Source organism: Gracilinanus agilis, chromosome 2 (genome assembly GCF_016433145.1).
Source record: "Gracilinanus agilis isolate LMUSP501 chromosome 2, AgileGrace, whole genome shotgun sequence".
NCBI classification, from domain to species: domain Eukaryota; kingdom Metazoa; phylum Chordata; class Mammalia; order Didelphimorphia; family Didelphidae; genus Gracilinanus; species Gracilinanus agilis.
Window position 1 is genome coordinate 546124991 of NC_058131.1, and position 17340 is coordinate 546142330.

Below are 17340 nucleotides of genomic sequence, written 5' to 3' on the forward strand. Positions count from 1 at the left end.
CTCCTCCCCCCCCTTTCCCTTCCCCCCCTCCCGGCCAAGATGTCTGACATGGAGGATGATTTCATGTGCGATGATGAGGAGGACTACGACCTGGTGAGGCGCTAGGGACGGGGACCCGGGGCTAGAGGCAGCGCTTGGCTCCCGGGGCTGGAGCGGCTGGGGGCCGCGGCCTCGCCCCCTCAGAGCGCGTCTCCCTTCTAGGCTCCTCGGGTGCAGTGACAGGACGAGTTTACCTCCTCCGCCCCCTCCCCGCATCCGGCGCTGGCCTGACTCCCCCGGCCGGCGGGAGGAGAGACGGACGAACCAGGGCCGAGAGGAATGGGGCGCCCGGCGCAGGGGGGCTGCCTGGTGGGGGCCGCCCCGTTCCTCCGGCCCTCGCCCCGCCGGGCCTGCCTCCGCCGGTCGGACCGGGCCAGGCCGCACATCGCCCGCTCCCGCGCGCCAGCCCGAGCTGCCTGGGGGCCGGCGCGACGGCCTAGGCCCGAGCGTTGCCCTTTCAGGCCGGGCCGGGCCCGGGCTTCTCCGTTCCCCTCCCCCTCGGGACTTGCGGGTGGAGGGGACTGGGCAGCGTCCGCCAGGCCAAATCGCGGGTGCCACTTGGGGCATCTCCTCCGGGAAGAGTTGAATCCTTAAGGGTCAGGCCGAATTTGGGGGATCGGTGCAGGTGGAGAGGTCAGAAGATCGATCACTCCCCCCTTCACTTGACCCCTTAGAAAGGAGGGAGACCCAAACGGATTTACAGATTCCTTCTTTCACCTTAGATGAAGAAAAAGCAGGAAATTTTTTGTTTTTATTTACAAATTGGAAAAAAAAATCATCTCTCGTCTTTTTTCTTTCTTTAACTTAAAACATTCCCAGGATTCATAGTAAAAAGTATCTCCGGGGCAGAAAACCTTCAGTTCACCCAATTGAATTGCTATAAGTAGGGAAGATTAAAGAAATAATTCGGGAAAGGTCTGAAATATAAAGTAAAACTCATTAAAGTTTTAATACAGTTACTGTTGTAAAAGAACATCTGAGTTGGGAAATAAGAAAGATTTGGCGTTAGCTACCTGTGCTACTTTGCTGTTGATGTTTACTATAAGCTTATGGCTTGTTGCACTTTGTTTCATTCAAGAGTGAAGGTGATGCTTCACTCTTGTTTTTTAATTGTAAAGTTCTTTGGTACCGTGCCAGGCTCATAGCAGGTATTATTAATAAAAGCTTATATAGCCTGACTACTGACTGATATAGTTTACAGAATTTTTTTTGTCCACCATTTAAGATCTTAAAAAAGTATTTTAAATTAATAAATGGCTTTCTGTTTAGAGATAAACCCTATTTTGTTTGAAATCAGTATCTTCTGTTTTTATAAGAAGGAGCAGTTGTGTCAGGGATATATGGATCTGCTATGAATGTGGATTTGTGAAGTCTTCAAAAGTTATTTTACTAAGTTTGCAGATATGCTGATTCTTGGGATGACTTGTGAGTTATAATTTAGCATATTTAATTTGAAAACTTTATATTTAAATTGTAAGAGACCTTTTAGGCTGTCTAGTTCAATATCCTCATTTTACACATTAGGAAACCAAGACTACCCAGGAAAATAAACTTGAACAAGGTCATACTGAGACAAGGTTTGAACCTAGATTGACCTATAATAGTATACTCTTTGCATCATTAAAGGCGAGAGCAAGTTTCATATTCATTCCCTAAGAATTTATTGCTAGTTCTTTTAAGTTTAACTCCCTTTACTTTTTTTTTTAGAATCTTTACTTTCTATTTAGAGCAAGCATTCTTAACCTTTTCTGTGTCAAGGACTCCTTTGACAGTTTGGTGAAACTTGTGTGCCCTTTTTCAGAATAATGTTGTTAAATAAAAGGAAATTCTAAGTTACAGGTAGAAGTTAATGAAAATTTAAATGTAATCCCCCATCTAATAAATTTATGAACCCCAGGGTAAAAAACCTTAATCTAAAATGTTTCTCAAATGCTTGTGTTAATTCTCTTTATTCTTTCCTACCTAAAAAGAATTTAGAAACAAAAATTTTTAATCCAGTTCATGGCTTATAATTCTGTGATTTAATTTACAGTCATTTTAAGAATTTGTATAACAATGATGAGACTGTTTTTATTGTCTCTTTAAGAGGCCAAGTAATTTTCAACAAGAATTTTGATTAAACATAAGCTTTTAACTTTGTTATATTTTTTCAACCTTGAAATAGAGGTCAAAACAAATACAAAATATAACATTCAAAATACAACTAATATTGAAGGTAAAATTTCAGAATTAAATTATTTTCTTCACTAACCCTATATAATAAAATGGGATGCCTTTTTTCCTCTTTCATTCAACAAGCAGTTATTTAGCACCTGCTATGTGCCACAAATTCTATGTGGAGAATGGTGGATATAAAGACAAAAGTGAAAGCATCTGCCCTCAAGGAGCTTTTATTTTTAAAGTAGAAGCAACATACACATGTATATTTATGTGTTGTTTAGTCATGTGTGATTCTCTGTGATCCCATTTAGGGTTTTCTTGGCAAAGATACTGGAGTAGTTTACCATTTCCTTCTCCAGCTCATTTTTCCAGATGAGGAACTGAGATAAACAGGGTTGAGTGACTTGCCCAGGGTCACTCTGAGGCCAGATTTGAATTCAAGAAGATGAGTCTTCCTGAATCCAGGCCTAGCACTCTGTCCACTGCCATTGCCCAGCTGCCCATATTTATGTATACACAGAATATACGCTAACTGGTTTTGGAAAGGAATTAAGCTGTTAACTAGGTGGATCAGAAAAGGCTTCTTGTTGAAAGTGGACCTTGAGCTGAGTGGGGGGGGGACGGGGACAGGAATTCTAAGGGGGTGGAAGTGAAGAGGGAGTGCATTAAAGGAATGGTAATTGAAAGTGGAGCTCCTGTGTATGTGGAATAGCAAGCAGGCCAGTGTGGGTAGATTGGAGAATATGTGGAGGGTATTAATGTGTAAATAGAATGTAAAAGTAGGAAGGGACTTGTGAAGAGCTTTAAATACCAAACAAATTTGTAATCAGGAGCTTTTGGACTTTATTGAAGACAAGATGGGCAGTGACATGATGAATCCTGAACTTTAGTAAAGTCACCTGAATCTCTGTGTGGAGGATGTCTTGGAGTGAGTAGAGGTTTGAGATGAGAGAAAAATAAAGAGTCTATTGTAGTAGTTCAGGGGAGGAATATTATGGAAGTAAAACTGATAAAAGACTTGACCACTGAATGCATATGAGAGAGAAGTTGTGAAGACTTCGTAATTGATCAGATACATGAGGTGAATTAAAATGTTTCCCTTTTGTTTTCCCTGTTAGACCAGAAGCTCTTAGACTCCTGGTACTGTACTTGTACTGTTCATTGTACTGTTCATTGAGTTCAGTTCATCTATAGCGCACGCACACGCGCGCACACACACACACACACACACACACAGCTGGATATAGGTTGATTTCAGTGAATCCAAACTGTTTTCCTACTCTTATTAACATCAGTATTCTTATACATTTAGAGAATAGTGTCCTATAGTAATAATATCTGAGGAACTGGGATCTGTATTTAACTATCATTACATCACTCAGAAAAGTAATCATTAGCCTGTGTACCCAAGAAATGAAGATAGGTATTTAAAAAAATAGGCAGCAAACCTAGAAGAAATTGTCTATTTTATCTCTCCTTTCTAGTTTGATTAGTAATAGTGATTGACTGCAAGCCAGCGTAGTTTAATGAAGTTTGCTGGTACTTCCAATACTAAACTCTTTGAAAAGGATTCAGTAAAGCTCAGTAGTATACCAAATTCCATACTGTAGTGAATCATAATGAAGTTCCAGTGTGTTAAAGCAGTGCTTCTAAATAGTAAACATTTAAATGTGAATTAAGTATAGTTATGTGCATTTATTTGAATAAAAATTATCTAGAAACTATAATAATTTAGTAGAGAATTTTTTAGTATTACTTTTCTTGTATAACATTATTTAGCATGTTTTCCAACCCTAACTTTTTTATTGTTAATTTTTTAAAAGTCAGTTGGTGGTCTTACTACTTTATCAGGTAGGATAAATCTTATGAAAACCAGATATCATCTGCATTGTTAACAACGTCATCACAGAAAAAGTTATTTTTCTGTATGTTGGAGAGTAATCTCTAATGTTATAGATGTAGTTTTTAATTTGGCAGATATCAATATGCTCTAGATTGAGAAGAACAGTTTGATGAAAGTAAGATACAAGATCATACTTAAACATAGAAGGGGCAGAAAATTTTTAACAGGAGTATGTAAACCATTTAGGGACAGGAAATTTGAACTATGCATATAAAATAAAAGTTCCTGAATTAGTTACCAGGATAGGAACCTAGAGTCATTGTAGGTAGTTTCCACAAAACAGATGTCATATTGGGCCATGGTCATAAAAGGCTATTTAAGTTTGGAGCCTCATCAAAAAGGCAATTCAGCAAAACAAAAAATATTATCATATCCTTATGTAGATATATGGTCTGGTCTTACTTTAAATTATGTGTGTGGGGTTAAATTTGTATATTTCAGAAAAGGATGACCATAAATATTAAGGCATGACATTAAAAAAAAATAAGGTTGCCTAAAGAAGGGTATTATTCCCTTCAAAATAGTCATATTGCGGGGGCGGCTGGGTAGCTCAGTGGAGTGAGAGTCAGGCCTAGAGACAGGAGGTCCTAGGTTCAAACCCGGCCTCAGCCACTTCCCAGCTGTGTGACCCTGGGCAAGTCACTTGACCCCCATTGCCCACCCTTACCAACCTTCCACCTATGAGACAATACACCAAAGTACAAGGGTTTAAAAAAAAAATACAAAAAAAAAAATAGTCATATTGGGAAGCATGTATTTTAGTAATTCTGCCAATACTAAAAACGTTTTTTTTGAAAAACTCTTTGAGAGGTAGCATAGTGTGGTAGAAAGAATTCTAGATCTATATTCTCTAAAGACCTAGGTTTTATACTTAGCCCTGTTATTCCAATAGTTCTATAACTTATAGCAAGTCACTCAACCTCCACACGTCCAAGTTTTCATATTTTTAAAATGAGAGGATTAAATTAGATGACCTTAAATTCCTTTGAGCTCTAAAATGTATGATCCCTTCATAATGATTTTTAGCATTGACTGCCTGTTCTTTTGAATTACTAGTGAATCTTCATGATTGAATTTAAATTTTTTTTTAATGTCCAAAATTGATTTAAATCCATCCCTAAGCTGGGGAATTATGACTACAAAATAATGGGAGTTTTTTGTTTGGTACATTTTCGAAGATAATGTTAAGCAAAGAAAACATCATTAGAATAAGGATATGGTTTTGGAGGCTCATCAGTTTACATCTGGAAGAAAAATTGGAGGTCATCTTGTTGTGTCCTCTTATTTTAAAAATGAGGACATGAAGCCCTGAGAAGTTACTTGGACCAAAGACATAAAAGTATTAGTGGCAGAGCTGAGATTCAAACTCAACACCCATGACTCCAAATTTAGCATTCTTTTCACTATATCAAGCCTGTGTCTCCTACAATCTAGTGCGGTGATGGCAAACCTATGACACGAGTGTTCAGTAGCCATTTTCGATGACATGTAACGACATGGGGCCACATGCTGAGGATGAAACATTTGCTGTAGTATAGTGTAGACACTCTGTGCACTATAGATGACAATTCTACCTATATTAATTTACCTATTTTGGTTTATTAAATACAGTTATATATTACAATTATACATTTTTGTTATTTAAACTATAAATATTGCGAAATTATGTTTTTTTCCTCAAAGTGACATACCACCTGAGTTATGCTCAGTTTTTTGGTGATTTTTGACACACCAAGCTCAAAAATTTGGCCATCACTGGTCTAGTGTAAAGATCACTAGATGTAAAATCAAGAGAGCTGGTTCTGATTCTTAGTAGTTGTATGGCTCTGGGCAAATCACAATGTCTCTGAGCCTCAGTTTTTTTATGTTAAATTGAGATAATGGTTACACCACCTTTATTTACAGAATCGTTGTAAGGAAAGTGAGGAAACCCTAAAATACAACCTGCATGTAGATTTCTATCTGGACATGTGAATTACCTATTGGACATATAATAAATAGGTATAAATAGGTAAAATTCAACAGACCTAAAACTGAACTAATTATCTTTCTTCCCTAGGGCTTCCCCTGCCCCCAAAATTCTTGCTATTGTCAATATTGTCATCACCCATTTTTTCAGTCACCTAGACTTGCTTAGTGTTGTCCTTAACTCCCTTCTCTTTTTCTTATCCCCCCACATCCAATCTATTGCCAAGTCTTATAGATTCTACCTTGTAAAGTCTTTCTTCTCTAATAACTTCCACCACCCTGGTGCAGGCTCTTATTATCTTACATCTGACCTATGGCAGTAGTGTTCTGATGGGTCTCCCTCAAGTCACTCCCTATTAATCCATTTTCCACTAGCCATCAGATTGATCCTCTCAAAGTGAAGATCTAATCATGACATCTCCATGTTCAAACTCCAGGGGCACCTTAACACCTCTATTTGAAGTTCTTTATAATTCAACCCCTCTTACCTTTCTTGGCTTCTTACATCTTAGTTTCCCCTACCACACATCATACCTGGAATTATGTCCCTCTTCATTTCTGTCTCCTTGTCTCTTTCAAGTCTAATTAAAATCCCATGTTAAGCTAGAAGCTTTACCCAATCCCCCTTTTTTTCTTGTACTTTGTCTCTCTATTATTTCCAATTTATCCTGTCTGTTATCTTGTTTGTAAATAATTATTCATGTGTTGTCTCCCTCATTAGTCTGTGAGCTCCTCCAGAGCTAGGAATGGTTTTTTGTCCCTTTGTATTTCCATCTCTTAGCACAGTACTTGGCATGCATTTAGCCACTGCTGTTTGCAGTATGTATTCTAGTATATATTTTTTAATTGGTCTCCTTACTTTTAGTAGTATCCTGTGTGGGGAAACTAGCAAGAATCTAGAAAAGGTCAACCTAAGTGATATGCAGAATAGAGAACTGCTAGAGCAGAACAAATTTAAAATAGCAGGACCTATGATTTGGGAATATAATCTAAAGAGTTGATTTTCTTTTTATTTCTCTCACCACACCACCACCACCCTTTCTCCCTATTTTAACCAGACTAAAAGTAAAGTCCCTACTTATGGCTAGGTGCCACTTTCATTAGCCTTTCAATTTCTTGCCTGGATCTGGATTGTTCCCTTTGAGATCACCTTCCTCCATACTGATTTCATAGTGACTGTAGATAGCCCATTGGTAACCCAGAATTCTAAACCGAAGAGAATCCTCTAATTTTTTGTCTTTTAGATAACTGAGTTTATAGGTCTACATTCTCTTGCCCAGCTGTAAGCTATCTTTTAAAAGTTCTTTTTTAAATAAACATTATTTTCAGTTGGGGAAAAAAACTGGAATTTACTCAAATGTCCAGCAATAGGATAATGGTTAAATCGTTTTACATTCATGAGATGGAATACTACAAAATAGTTAACACACATGAGGAATATAAAGAAATATTACAAGGCCTTTATATTAATGCAAAAAAAAAAAGCCCTAGAACCAGAAGAATAGAATGATATAAAAGGAAGAGTGAATGGGAGTAAATAAAAAAGAATGCTGATGAGACTGAAAAGTTTTCCATTTTATACATTGAAATTTACTTAAATGTAAGAAGTTGTAAAGCAAATTTAATAGCCTGCTGGTAGGTCTTTCCCATCTAACAGGTGGAAATCAAGTCTCTCCTCCCTCAAATACATCCTCCATCCACCACTGATTTTCCTAAAGCGTAGGTCTATCCATGTCACCCACCCCTGCCACCTATCCAGTGGTTCCCTATCACCTCCAGGATAAAATATAAAATGCTGTTTGGCATTCAAAAGCCTTCATAACTTTTCCCTCAATCCCCTCACCTAATCCCCTTTTCCTTTCCAATCTTCTTAAATCTTATTCCATCTCTTGACTTTGGACATTTTCTCTAATTGTCCCCCATGCCTGGAATGCTCTCCCTCCACATCTCTTCCTACTAACTTCTCTGCCTTCCTTTAAATCCCAACTAAAATCCCACCTTCCATAGAAAGCCTTTCCCAACCACTCTTCATTGTTTAATTATTTTCTATTTATCCTCTATCTAGTTTTCTTTGTATGTATTTGTTAGCAAGTTGTCTTCTCCTTTTGATTAAGAGCTTCTTGAGGGCAAGGACTGTCTTTTGCCTCTTTTTGTATCCTCAGCACTTAGCGTAGTGCTTGGCACATGGTAGGTGTTTAATAAGTGTTTATGCTGGATTTATAATAAGTGTTTATGATGGAATAAGAGGATACCCTTTAGAATCTGAACACATTAAAAGTAGACTTATAAAAGAAGTTACTATTATATATGTGAAACACATAATTTCTTAATCCAAAGAGGTGACACAAGCAGAAAATATGAGTTCAAAAAGGGTTTTGACGTGAATGAGCCACATTTCTAGTAAGAAAAACTGAGATATATCGATAGTGACTATATTTTCTAATGTTAAGTTACTTGAAGATTGCTGTTTTTTATCTTATTTCCCAGAACCAAAGCCAATGACTGATATGTGGCAAGTAACTTAATAAATAGAACCAAAAATTAGTACACATAGCTTAATTAAAGATATTCCATTTGTAAAGCTCCCTTTCCATATGGAGCTTAGTCTATTATTCCATTGACAACAGCATCCTTCTAGTCATCAAGAGTGACTCCTTACTTTGTTACCTCATATATAATCAGTAGCCAAGCCTTTTTAATTATACCTCTACCATACCTTTTTTGTTTGTTTTTACACTCTTACCTTCTATCTTAGAATCAATACTGCGTATTGGTTCCAAGGCAGAAGAGTGGTAAGTGACTTGTTCAGGATCACACAGTTAGGAAGCATCTGTGTCAGATTTGAACACAAGACCTCCTGTTTCTAGGCCTAGCTCCTACTCTCCTAAGCCACCTAGATACTTCCTCCACCATATCTTTTATATCAGTCTGCTTTCCACTTACACAACTACATCCTTTTTTATTCAGACTTTCACCACCTCTCTCTCAACCTCTATTATCCATCCTGCGGTTTTCTTTGAAAATGAACCTGCATGGGGGGAAAAGTCTGAAAAAAAGGGCAGTGATGGGAGATGGAATGTCATGTGTGAGGAACTAGGAGTTAGGGATTGACTGAATCAGAAACTGAAACGATAATATCGTATCATCAGCTTAGAAAGATGATAAAAGGCATTAAATGCCAAAGAGAAGACAGGACAGCACAGAAACTACTGGGGTTTTTTGAACAAGGAGAATAACATAGTCAGACATGCCTTTAGGTACTTTGGCAAAATGAATTAAAAGGAAAAAAGCGAGACAGAGAGACTGATTATGAGGCTATTAACAATAGTAAAAGGATGGTGGCTATGTAAGTAGAAAGGAGATTGATATAAAAGATATGATGGAGGTATAATTAAAAAGGCTTAGCCACTGATTAGATATATTGCAGTAAGAAAGTAAGGAGTCACTTTGGATGACTAGAAGGATAGTGTTGGTATTCTCAGTGGAATAGACTGTAAGCTCTATAATGGACAGGAATATTGTCTTAATCAAATTCATTTTCTCTCAAAGCCTATCACTATCCACTATAAGTTGATGCTTAAAATATGTGCTAATTGAATTGGATTTCAAATTCCTTTCATAAAAGTTTTCCTTTTGAATACTTTAATTAGTCATAGATTCATGAAACAAAGACAGATTCTGGTTCTCTGACATCCTGCCATTCCAACATACCTAGAATCTCCTTCATTAAATAAAACATATTAATGTTCTTATGGGGTTGCCTTATGCAAAATTGTATCCCTAAGAAAAGCACAATAGTTATTGATATTATGAATACTGATCTTTTTATAATAATTTGTCAGAGTACATTTTGGAACTGGATTATTAAAGACTAAATGAGAACAAGAAGTTTACTTAGCACATAGTTCTTTTGTCCTCTTAGAAAATATTGTGAAGACTTCAAAATTTTTCTATGTTGAGCAATCAGGTAAGTTGTAAAAATGGGAATTTCAAATTCCTAAGAAGTTTTATATAAAGGAAAACTATATAACTGTGCCAGGAGATGAACCTAAATGGTCCTATAGGACAGGATAAAGGATGATAAAACTGACTATTCATTGCAGAAATTACATGTCATTGAATTTCATGTAATTCTTAGGTCAAGAAAAACTTTTAGAATGATAGATTGATATTTATAAGTGCTATATTTTTGGTAGCATAAATATTACCTGTCTTGAGGATGGATACTTGACTTGTGATTTTATTGATAACAGGGAATTCTCAGATGAAGAAACTCTCCTTATTACCAGTGCAAATGAGCACATCCTCTGCAACCTTTGTTTTTTGAGGGTTGCGTACCAAGAGGTTAAGAAACATGCCCAGGATCAGAAAGCCAGGATACATCAGAAGTGGAATCAAATTCAGGTCTTCTTGACTCCAAGGCCAGCATTCTACTACCCCATAGCAGCTTCTTGACTTTTAAGATAACAGTTTGCCTTCAGCTACTGACTGAATTTTTCACATAAAATACTTATCTTAAAGGGAAAAAAGATTCCTTAGCATAATGATTCTCATTTGATTTTTTCTAAGTTGGCTGTAAGTTTTGGGAAAAGATCTTTTTGTATGAGGTGATGAGTTTCATGCTGCTATTTAAAATGTTTTCAAATTACAGTGGTGTCTGGTTATCCAGCATTATCAGAATACATAAAAATTCTACCTAAATGGATTTTCTTTGATAATTGAAGCTTGCCATTGAACGATCCAAAACTTTGCATATCTTTAATAATATGTAAAATGCCTTCCTAAAAAGAGGAAATTGAACATAATTTGTTACAAATATGTACAGTTGAACAGGGAAATATGTAATATATGATAATATATGTACAAACTATATCATACTGCTGCCTTTTTAGAGGGAAGGGCTGGGAGGCGAGGGGAGAATAAGACAGAATTTGTTTCTTTTGGATAAGCATATTTATTATAATTTATTACATATTGATAGCTAAAAATATGTATTTTGTTATGTTACACATTATGTTATATATAAACAAAAATGGTAACAAAAAAATATCAAATATGTAGTCAAGCAAAACTAATCCTGCATTGACAAATTTTCTTCAGTCTCCACTCTTAAGTACATCATTTCTCTCCTTAGAAGTGGATAGCAATTTTATTTTTCCATTATAAGCTCTCTGGGACTATAATTAGTTTGATTACAACTAAGTTTGTTAAGAGTTTTATGTTAAATTGTAGTCACTTCTGAATAAGAAGAGCCCAAAAACCTCTCCATGGTAAAGTGCATGGAACTAGAGCTAGGACCTATTACAGCTATTTTATTCTCAGAAGTCATATTTATTTACCTTTTCCAGGCTATTTTTCCTCAAGATTACAATTGCCATTGTCTGATTTCTGAATAAATGGGTTGTTATTACGTCTCAAATTGAGAAATCTTAAAAGTTTCTTTAATCTGCCAACATTGAAATAAAAATAATAATTATGGCTAGCATTTTAAGGCTTTTACAAAACCCTTTACATACATTATCTGATTTCATCTTCACAACAACCCCACGATCTAGGTGCTATTATCCACATTTTACTTGGTGTGGCTTCCCCAGAGTCACAGAGCTAGTAAACACCTCAGGCAGGATCTGAACTCAGGTTTTCTAACTCTTTAGCAATAATACTTCATCCATTCCTATCTAGCTGCCCAAAGTCTTATTTCAGTTTCTCCAGTGGAATATGGAGAAGCAGGTCCAGTGCTGGACCTGGAGTCAGGAAAACTCAATTTCTGAATTCAAATCTGGTCTCAGAAATTTCCTAGCTGTGTGACCCTGGGCAAGTTAGTTAACCCTATTGTACTCAATTTCTGCACCTGTAAAATGAGTTGGAGAAGGAAATGGCAAACCACTTCAGTTTCTTTGCTAAGAAAATCCCAAATGGGGTCAGGAAGAGTCAGACATGACTCAGCAACAGTAACTAAAGGATGTCGAGATGACCCTGGATTCTTGGAGTTTCTGCTAGCAGAGAACAAATTCTGGTTACTTAGCTGGAAGTAACTCAAGTATGAACTTTGGTGAATGTTGTCTTGAGGATCAGGCTACCTAAGTTTGGAAAAGTTCATCATGAGATGAGCCGGTGTTGGATGATTTGGGATTTTTTGTTTGTTATGTAGCCATTGTTATCTCATGAAGACTGTTTGCTGAAAGTGTGAAGGGATTGGAATTTTATAGGTAAAGTGAGTAATACACTTATATACCATAGACCTTTTATTACTGCTGAAGTATTCTCATTATTTCTTAGATTTAATATTTTTTAAAACTTCTTGAGCTATTTTTTTCTCCACATAAACGTTAGAGAAGGGAGGTATCTGAGGGTATTAAGTATTACAAATAAGATTTCTCTATAGATGAGTTGATCTCACCCCTAATTATTAATGTAAAAACTCATCATGGATTATGTGATAATAAATTCAGATTCTATCTATCATTTATAGATTTATTTGTATTTATAGTGTGAAGAGAAGGATCTTAGAGATCATTTAGTTTGTTCCCTCTCATTTTACAAATTCCATGGTAAAGAAAGCTCAGATGAGCTAAGCAATTTAGATATGGTCACACAGTAGCAGAACAGACTTTAAAATTCATGTCCTATCTTGCTGATGTTAGATCTGTTAAGTTTTGGGGACTTAAGTTTCCTTTTCTTTAAAATAAGAGGATTTAACTAGATGATAGTCAAAAGTCTCTTCCCACTCTGAATCAATATTTTTCAGACTCCATATCCAATGTGTTTTCCATTGAACTATGGCAACTTCATGAAACTTACCACATGTGGTCCCTCAGACAATATACCAATTATGACATATTTCAAAGGGAATCTTTGCCAACCTAAGTGTTATATGAAGATATTTATTCACTTGTTCCTTAGTTCGGACATACTTCTAACCTAGGTCTCTATGTATGTCGTGGACTATGTGCCTAGACTCCTGCTTAACTAGGGTGCTCTGTCTTCAGACAGCATTTGACTAGCAGCATTCTTCTATTTATTCTAAACTAATTACATTAAAGACCATCCATCAGTAAAAGCAGAAATGTACAATTTTGTTAGTCATAAATTAGAAACCTTAAACCTAGTAGTTGCACCATTTCCAGTGTGCTTTGTTTTTGTTTTATTTCCTCTCCTCTAAGGACTGGCATAATATGGGGCATGTGTCAGTTTTGACTAATAAATTATTATTCTTATTGAAGAGTATTTTATGCCAGTTTAGAAATAAAAACAATATTGTTGTCAAAGTTTGGATAATGTTCTTCCCCTTTCCTTAGCTTCAGTGTTTGAATTAGAATAAGCAAAAATTTCCTTCAGGTCTTTTGTTGGATTTTCATTTATTTTGGCTTCCTTCTTGTGATATTTTCATTTACATTGTAGTAGTGACTGTATATTTTTTTTGATTCCCCTTTCACTATCAATTCATTAAAAATTTCTTATATTTCCTTGAATTCCTCATATTTGTCATTTCTTAATGCACCATATCCCATTACATTTATATATCATACTTGTGCTATATTATTAGCTGTTCTCCAATTTGTTAGCCCAAAAGTGTTACTATAATTTTTTAGTAAATATTGGATCTGCCTTTCTGTCTTTGACTTCCTTGGATATATATGTCCAATAGTGAAATCTCAGGGTTAATTGATAATGAATGGTTTGAGAGAGCTTGCAAGTTAAAGGATAGGAAGATTTTTCTTGCTTAATTCCAGTTTGATAAGCAAACAGTTGGATCAGTTCACAGCTGCACCAACAGTATATCTCAGCCTTTATAACCTCCTTTGTACCCTATAATCTAGATAGATCTGAACACCTTTGAAGGGCAACAGGCCACAACTAACATATGGATTCCCTACCCCCAAAAAATCAGCCAAAGGTTTTGAGGTAAGATTGCCAAGGCCTTAAAATAACTAATTACTCTACTTATTAAATTAAAATTCCACTGATTGGTTAGCATGACCTTCTTTGAAGGAATTCTGAGGTGGCATACCATATTTTTCTGGGTCTAAGACAATTTTAGATTTTATTTCAAGAAAGTATGTCTACAAAGTTGTTATACTTTATGCTTCGAAAAGATGTGGCGATATCAGGGCAGTGATCTAAAACAATGTCTCCTGTATTAGGCAGATTTTCTTTGAAATGGAACATACCATCTATTCAATTTGTTATTCTAGTTCAGTAAACATTCATTAAGTAGCTATGCTAGCCACTAAAAATACAAAGATAGACAATATGCTCTCTGCCCTCAAGGAGCTTAGAGAGGTGGTTCCTGACTTATAAACACTTGGCTTAAAAATCTCTCACACACACAACAACTTGTTCTTATCTTCCCACCTTCATGTTTTCTTCCTGCTTTGCCATTTCACACTTGAACACACAGTGCCAATCATCACCATAGCTGCATTTCAGACTTGGAAATGCAGATGCTATTCAAAGGAATCAGTACCTTCAAAGCCCCTTCCTTCTGTATTCAGGAGCCTTAGCTATCTCTCTTCTACTTCTCTAACCCAGGAGTTTTTATCCTGTGGATAGATTTAGGGATAGGGATCTGTGGACTTAGATTGAGGGAAGGGGATTTAGAAATACATCTTTTATTTTCATTAACCTTTGTTTTCCTATGTAATCATGTGCATTGTGTTTTATACATTTAAAAATATATAAGATGGGGTTTATAAACTTTTGCCAAAAGGCTGTGACCCAAAAGATTGGAACCTTTGCTCTAATCCCATTAATAATACACAATAGAAACAGTCACAGAAAGAACCTCTGCCTCTTTAGTCCCTACCCACTTGAGTGCCTATCTCCTATAAGCAACTAATATACTCCCCTACTCCTCCCAATACTCGTTTGCCTTAATTACCACCCTCACCTTGAACCATCAAGGAAATAGATCTAATAGGTGAATGGAAGGAAGGAAAAAGGAAACTATTAAGTGCCAGGAATTGTGCTGCATCCTTTATAAATATCTTATTTGATCCTCATAACACACCCCTGGGAGCGCTAAGTACTATAAAATCCATTTTACAATTGAGTAAACTGAGGTTAAGGTACTAGCCCAGAGGCTCACAACTAGTAAGTATGAACAGTTAGTTCTTTGTGATTAGGTCCTGGGCTTTATCCATTGCACCAGTGGTATCAAACTCAAGTAGAAACTGTGACTAAACCATTAAGAATACCTGTAGGCCATGTAGAAAACCACATACTAATAGTATCTATGTTCTATTTTCCTTTTATTTATTTTGTTAAATTTTCAGTTACATTTTAATACGATGGTGTCCTAGAATGTTGTAGGCTACATGTTTGACACTTCTGCATTGCATCACCTAGGAATGCTTATCACTGAGTTATTCTGTAAGGAAAACAGATTTCAGGAAATATCAATTAGAATTTAAAATTCAGTTTCTCATTGACACTTCAGTACATAATTGAATACTTTTCCTCATCAGTATAGATGCTTATTAAATACAGATCAATCTCCATCTATACCTCATCCTGTATAATTCTTCAGTTTATCCTCTGGATCTTCCCAGCATGTTGGAAACTTCTTTCTTAATATCTTGTTTGTATTAATACTGTGCTCATGTTGTCCATTTATTATACCCCTTACTCTTATGTAACTAGCCCTTTTCCAGTCATTGATTTTATTTTTTTAAAACTCTTATCTTCCATCTTCAAATCAATGCTGTGTTTTGGTTCCAAGGTAGAACATTAAGAGCTAGGCAGTGGGGGTTAAATGGTTTGCCCAGGGTCACAGCTAGGAAGTATCTGGGGTCATATTTGAACCCAGGACCTCCCAGCTCTAGACCTGGCTCTTGATCCACTGAACCACCTAGCTTCCTCCCTCTACCCCCCATTCATTGATTTTCTATAACTTCTTGCATAAAGGTCACCAATGAAAATATGTTAATAGTCTATACACTTTAAAGTAATTGGGAGGGAGTAGAATAAGAGTTGGGGAAATGTTTTATGTGGGAAGTAGCACATAGCAGGCATGGGGGGCAACTTATACAAAGGCACAGAGATGGACAGTAGAATGCCATATACAAAACCTAGTAAATGGGCTAGTTTGGCTGAAACATATCTTGTATGAAAGAGAATACTTATTGTATAATAAGTCTTGAAAGATTGACTTGAAATAAAGATTACTTTTAATCTTATAGGCAGTAGGGGACAGTGGGGTCATTAGAACTTTTTTGAGAAGGTTCAGACCTGTGTTTAAGGAATATCACTTTGCCATTTATGTGGAAGCTGAAATTGGAATTGGAAAAAAAAGGAGATCAGTTAGGAGACTTTTGCTTGCAATATGCCTACTGCATATACTAAGCAGCATACTGGCTACTGGACCATTTGTCTCCACCTGAAGTTAATATATGAAAAATCTCCAAACTGAAACTTGGCTATAGCTCAACTCAAAGTTTTCCCAGATGTGGATGACAGGATCTCCACTTCCCTCAAGATCACTTGGTTTCCAATATGAATATCTGGTATGGGACAATCCTTTTTTTTTCTCCCAACTCTTAATGTAAGTTAGTGTTTGGGACTTGCAGAAGCTTTTCTTTCCCCCACTTAGTCTATGCTCTCTCTTTTCTTTCTTTTTTTCTTTCTTCTTTTTAAATAAGCCTTACCTTCTTTCTTAGAATCAATAGTATATATTGGTTCCAAGGCAGAACAGTGGTCAGGGCTAGGGAGTGGGGGTTAAGTGACTTGCCCAGGGTCACACAGCTAGGAAGGATCTGAGGTCAGATTGGAACTTAGAACCTCCTATCTCTAGGCCTGGCTCTCAATCCACTGAGCTACCCAGCTGCCCCCATACTCTTCCTCTTTTTGAAACTGCAGCTTCATATTTTGTATCATACTTATCTGTCTATGTATATTTTGCATCCTCTAGTTCAGGAGTTCTTCACTATTTTTTTTTTTTAATCTATCTTTGGCACCTTTAGCTCTCTGGCAAAATCCATTGGAAACACACACACCCCTTCATTGTTTTTAAATGAAGAAAATTACATGCAGTTATCAAACCCCAGGTTAAAATTTTCTTCTCCTTTCTTCTCCAGTAGAAGAGCAGCTTCCCCACTCTGCATATTTGGTGTCTAATACAATAGTTTGGTCATTATAGATGCTTGATAATGATGGTTGTTGAATTAATGCATTGATGAACTTGCATGCCAATATAAAGCTATTATTTCCTGCCTTTAGTTGGCTATATCTACCAAAACCTGATTACATGTATAGTATTGTTAGTTAATTAT

At 36.5% G+C, this 17340-nt stretch overlaps 1 protein-coding gene across 2 annotated transcripts in view; it reads left to right on the forward strand.

Moving 5' to 3' along the window:
* Positions 1-33: 33 nt before the first annotated feature.
* COPS2 (COP9 signalosome subunit 2) overlaps positions 34-17340 on the forward strand; it is a 50296-nt gene continuing 32989 nt past the window's right edge. For both annotated transcript variants that reach the window (XM_044665183.1, XM_044665184.1), the window contains exon 1: positions 34-93. In XM_044665183.1, the coding sequence (XP_044521118.1) occupies positions 40-93 (54 nt within the window). In that variant the 5' untranslated portion in view covers positions 34-39. The remainder of the gene's footprint in view (positions 94-17340) is intronic.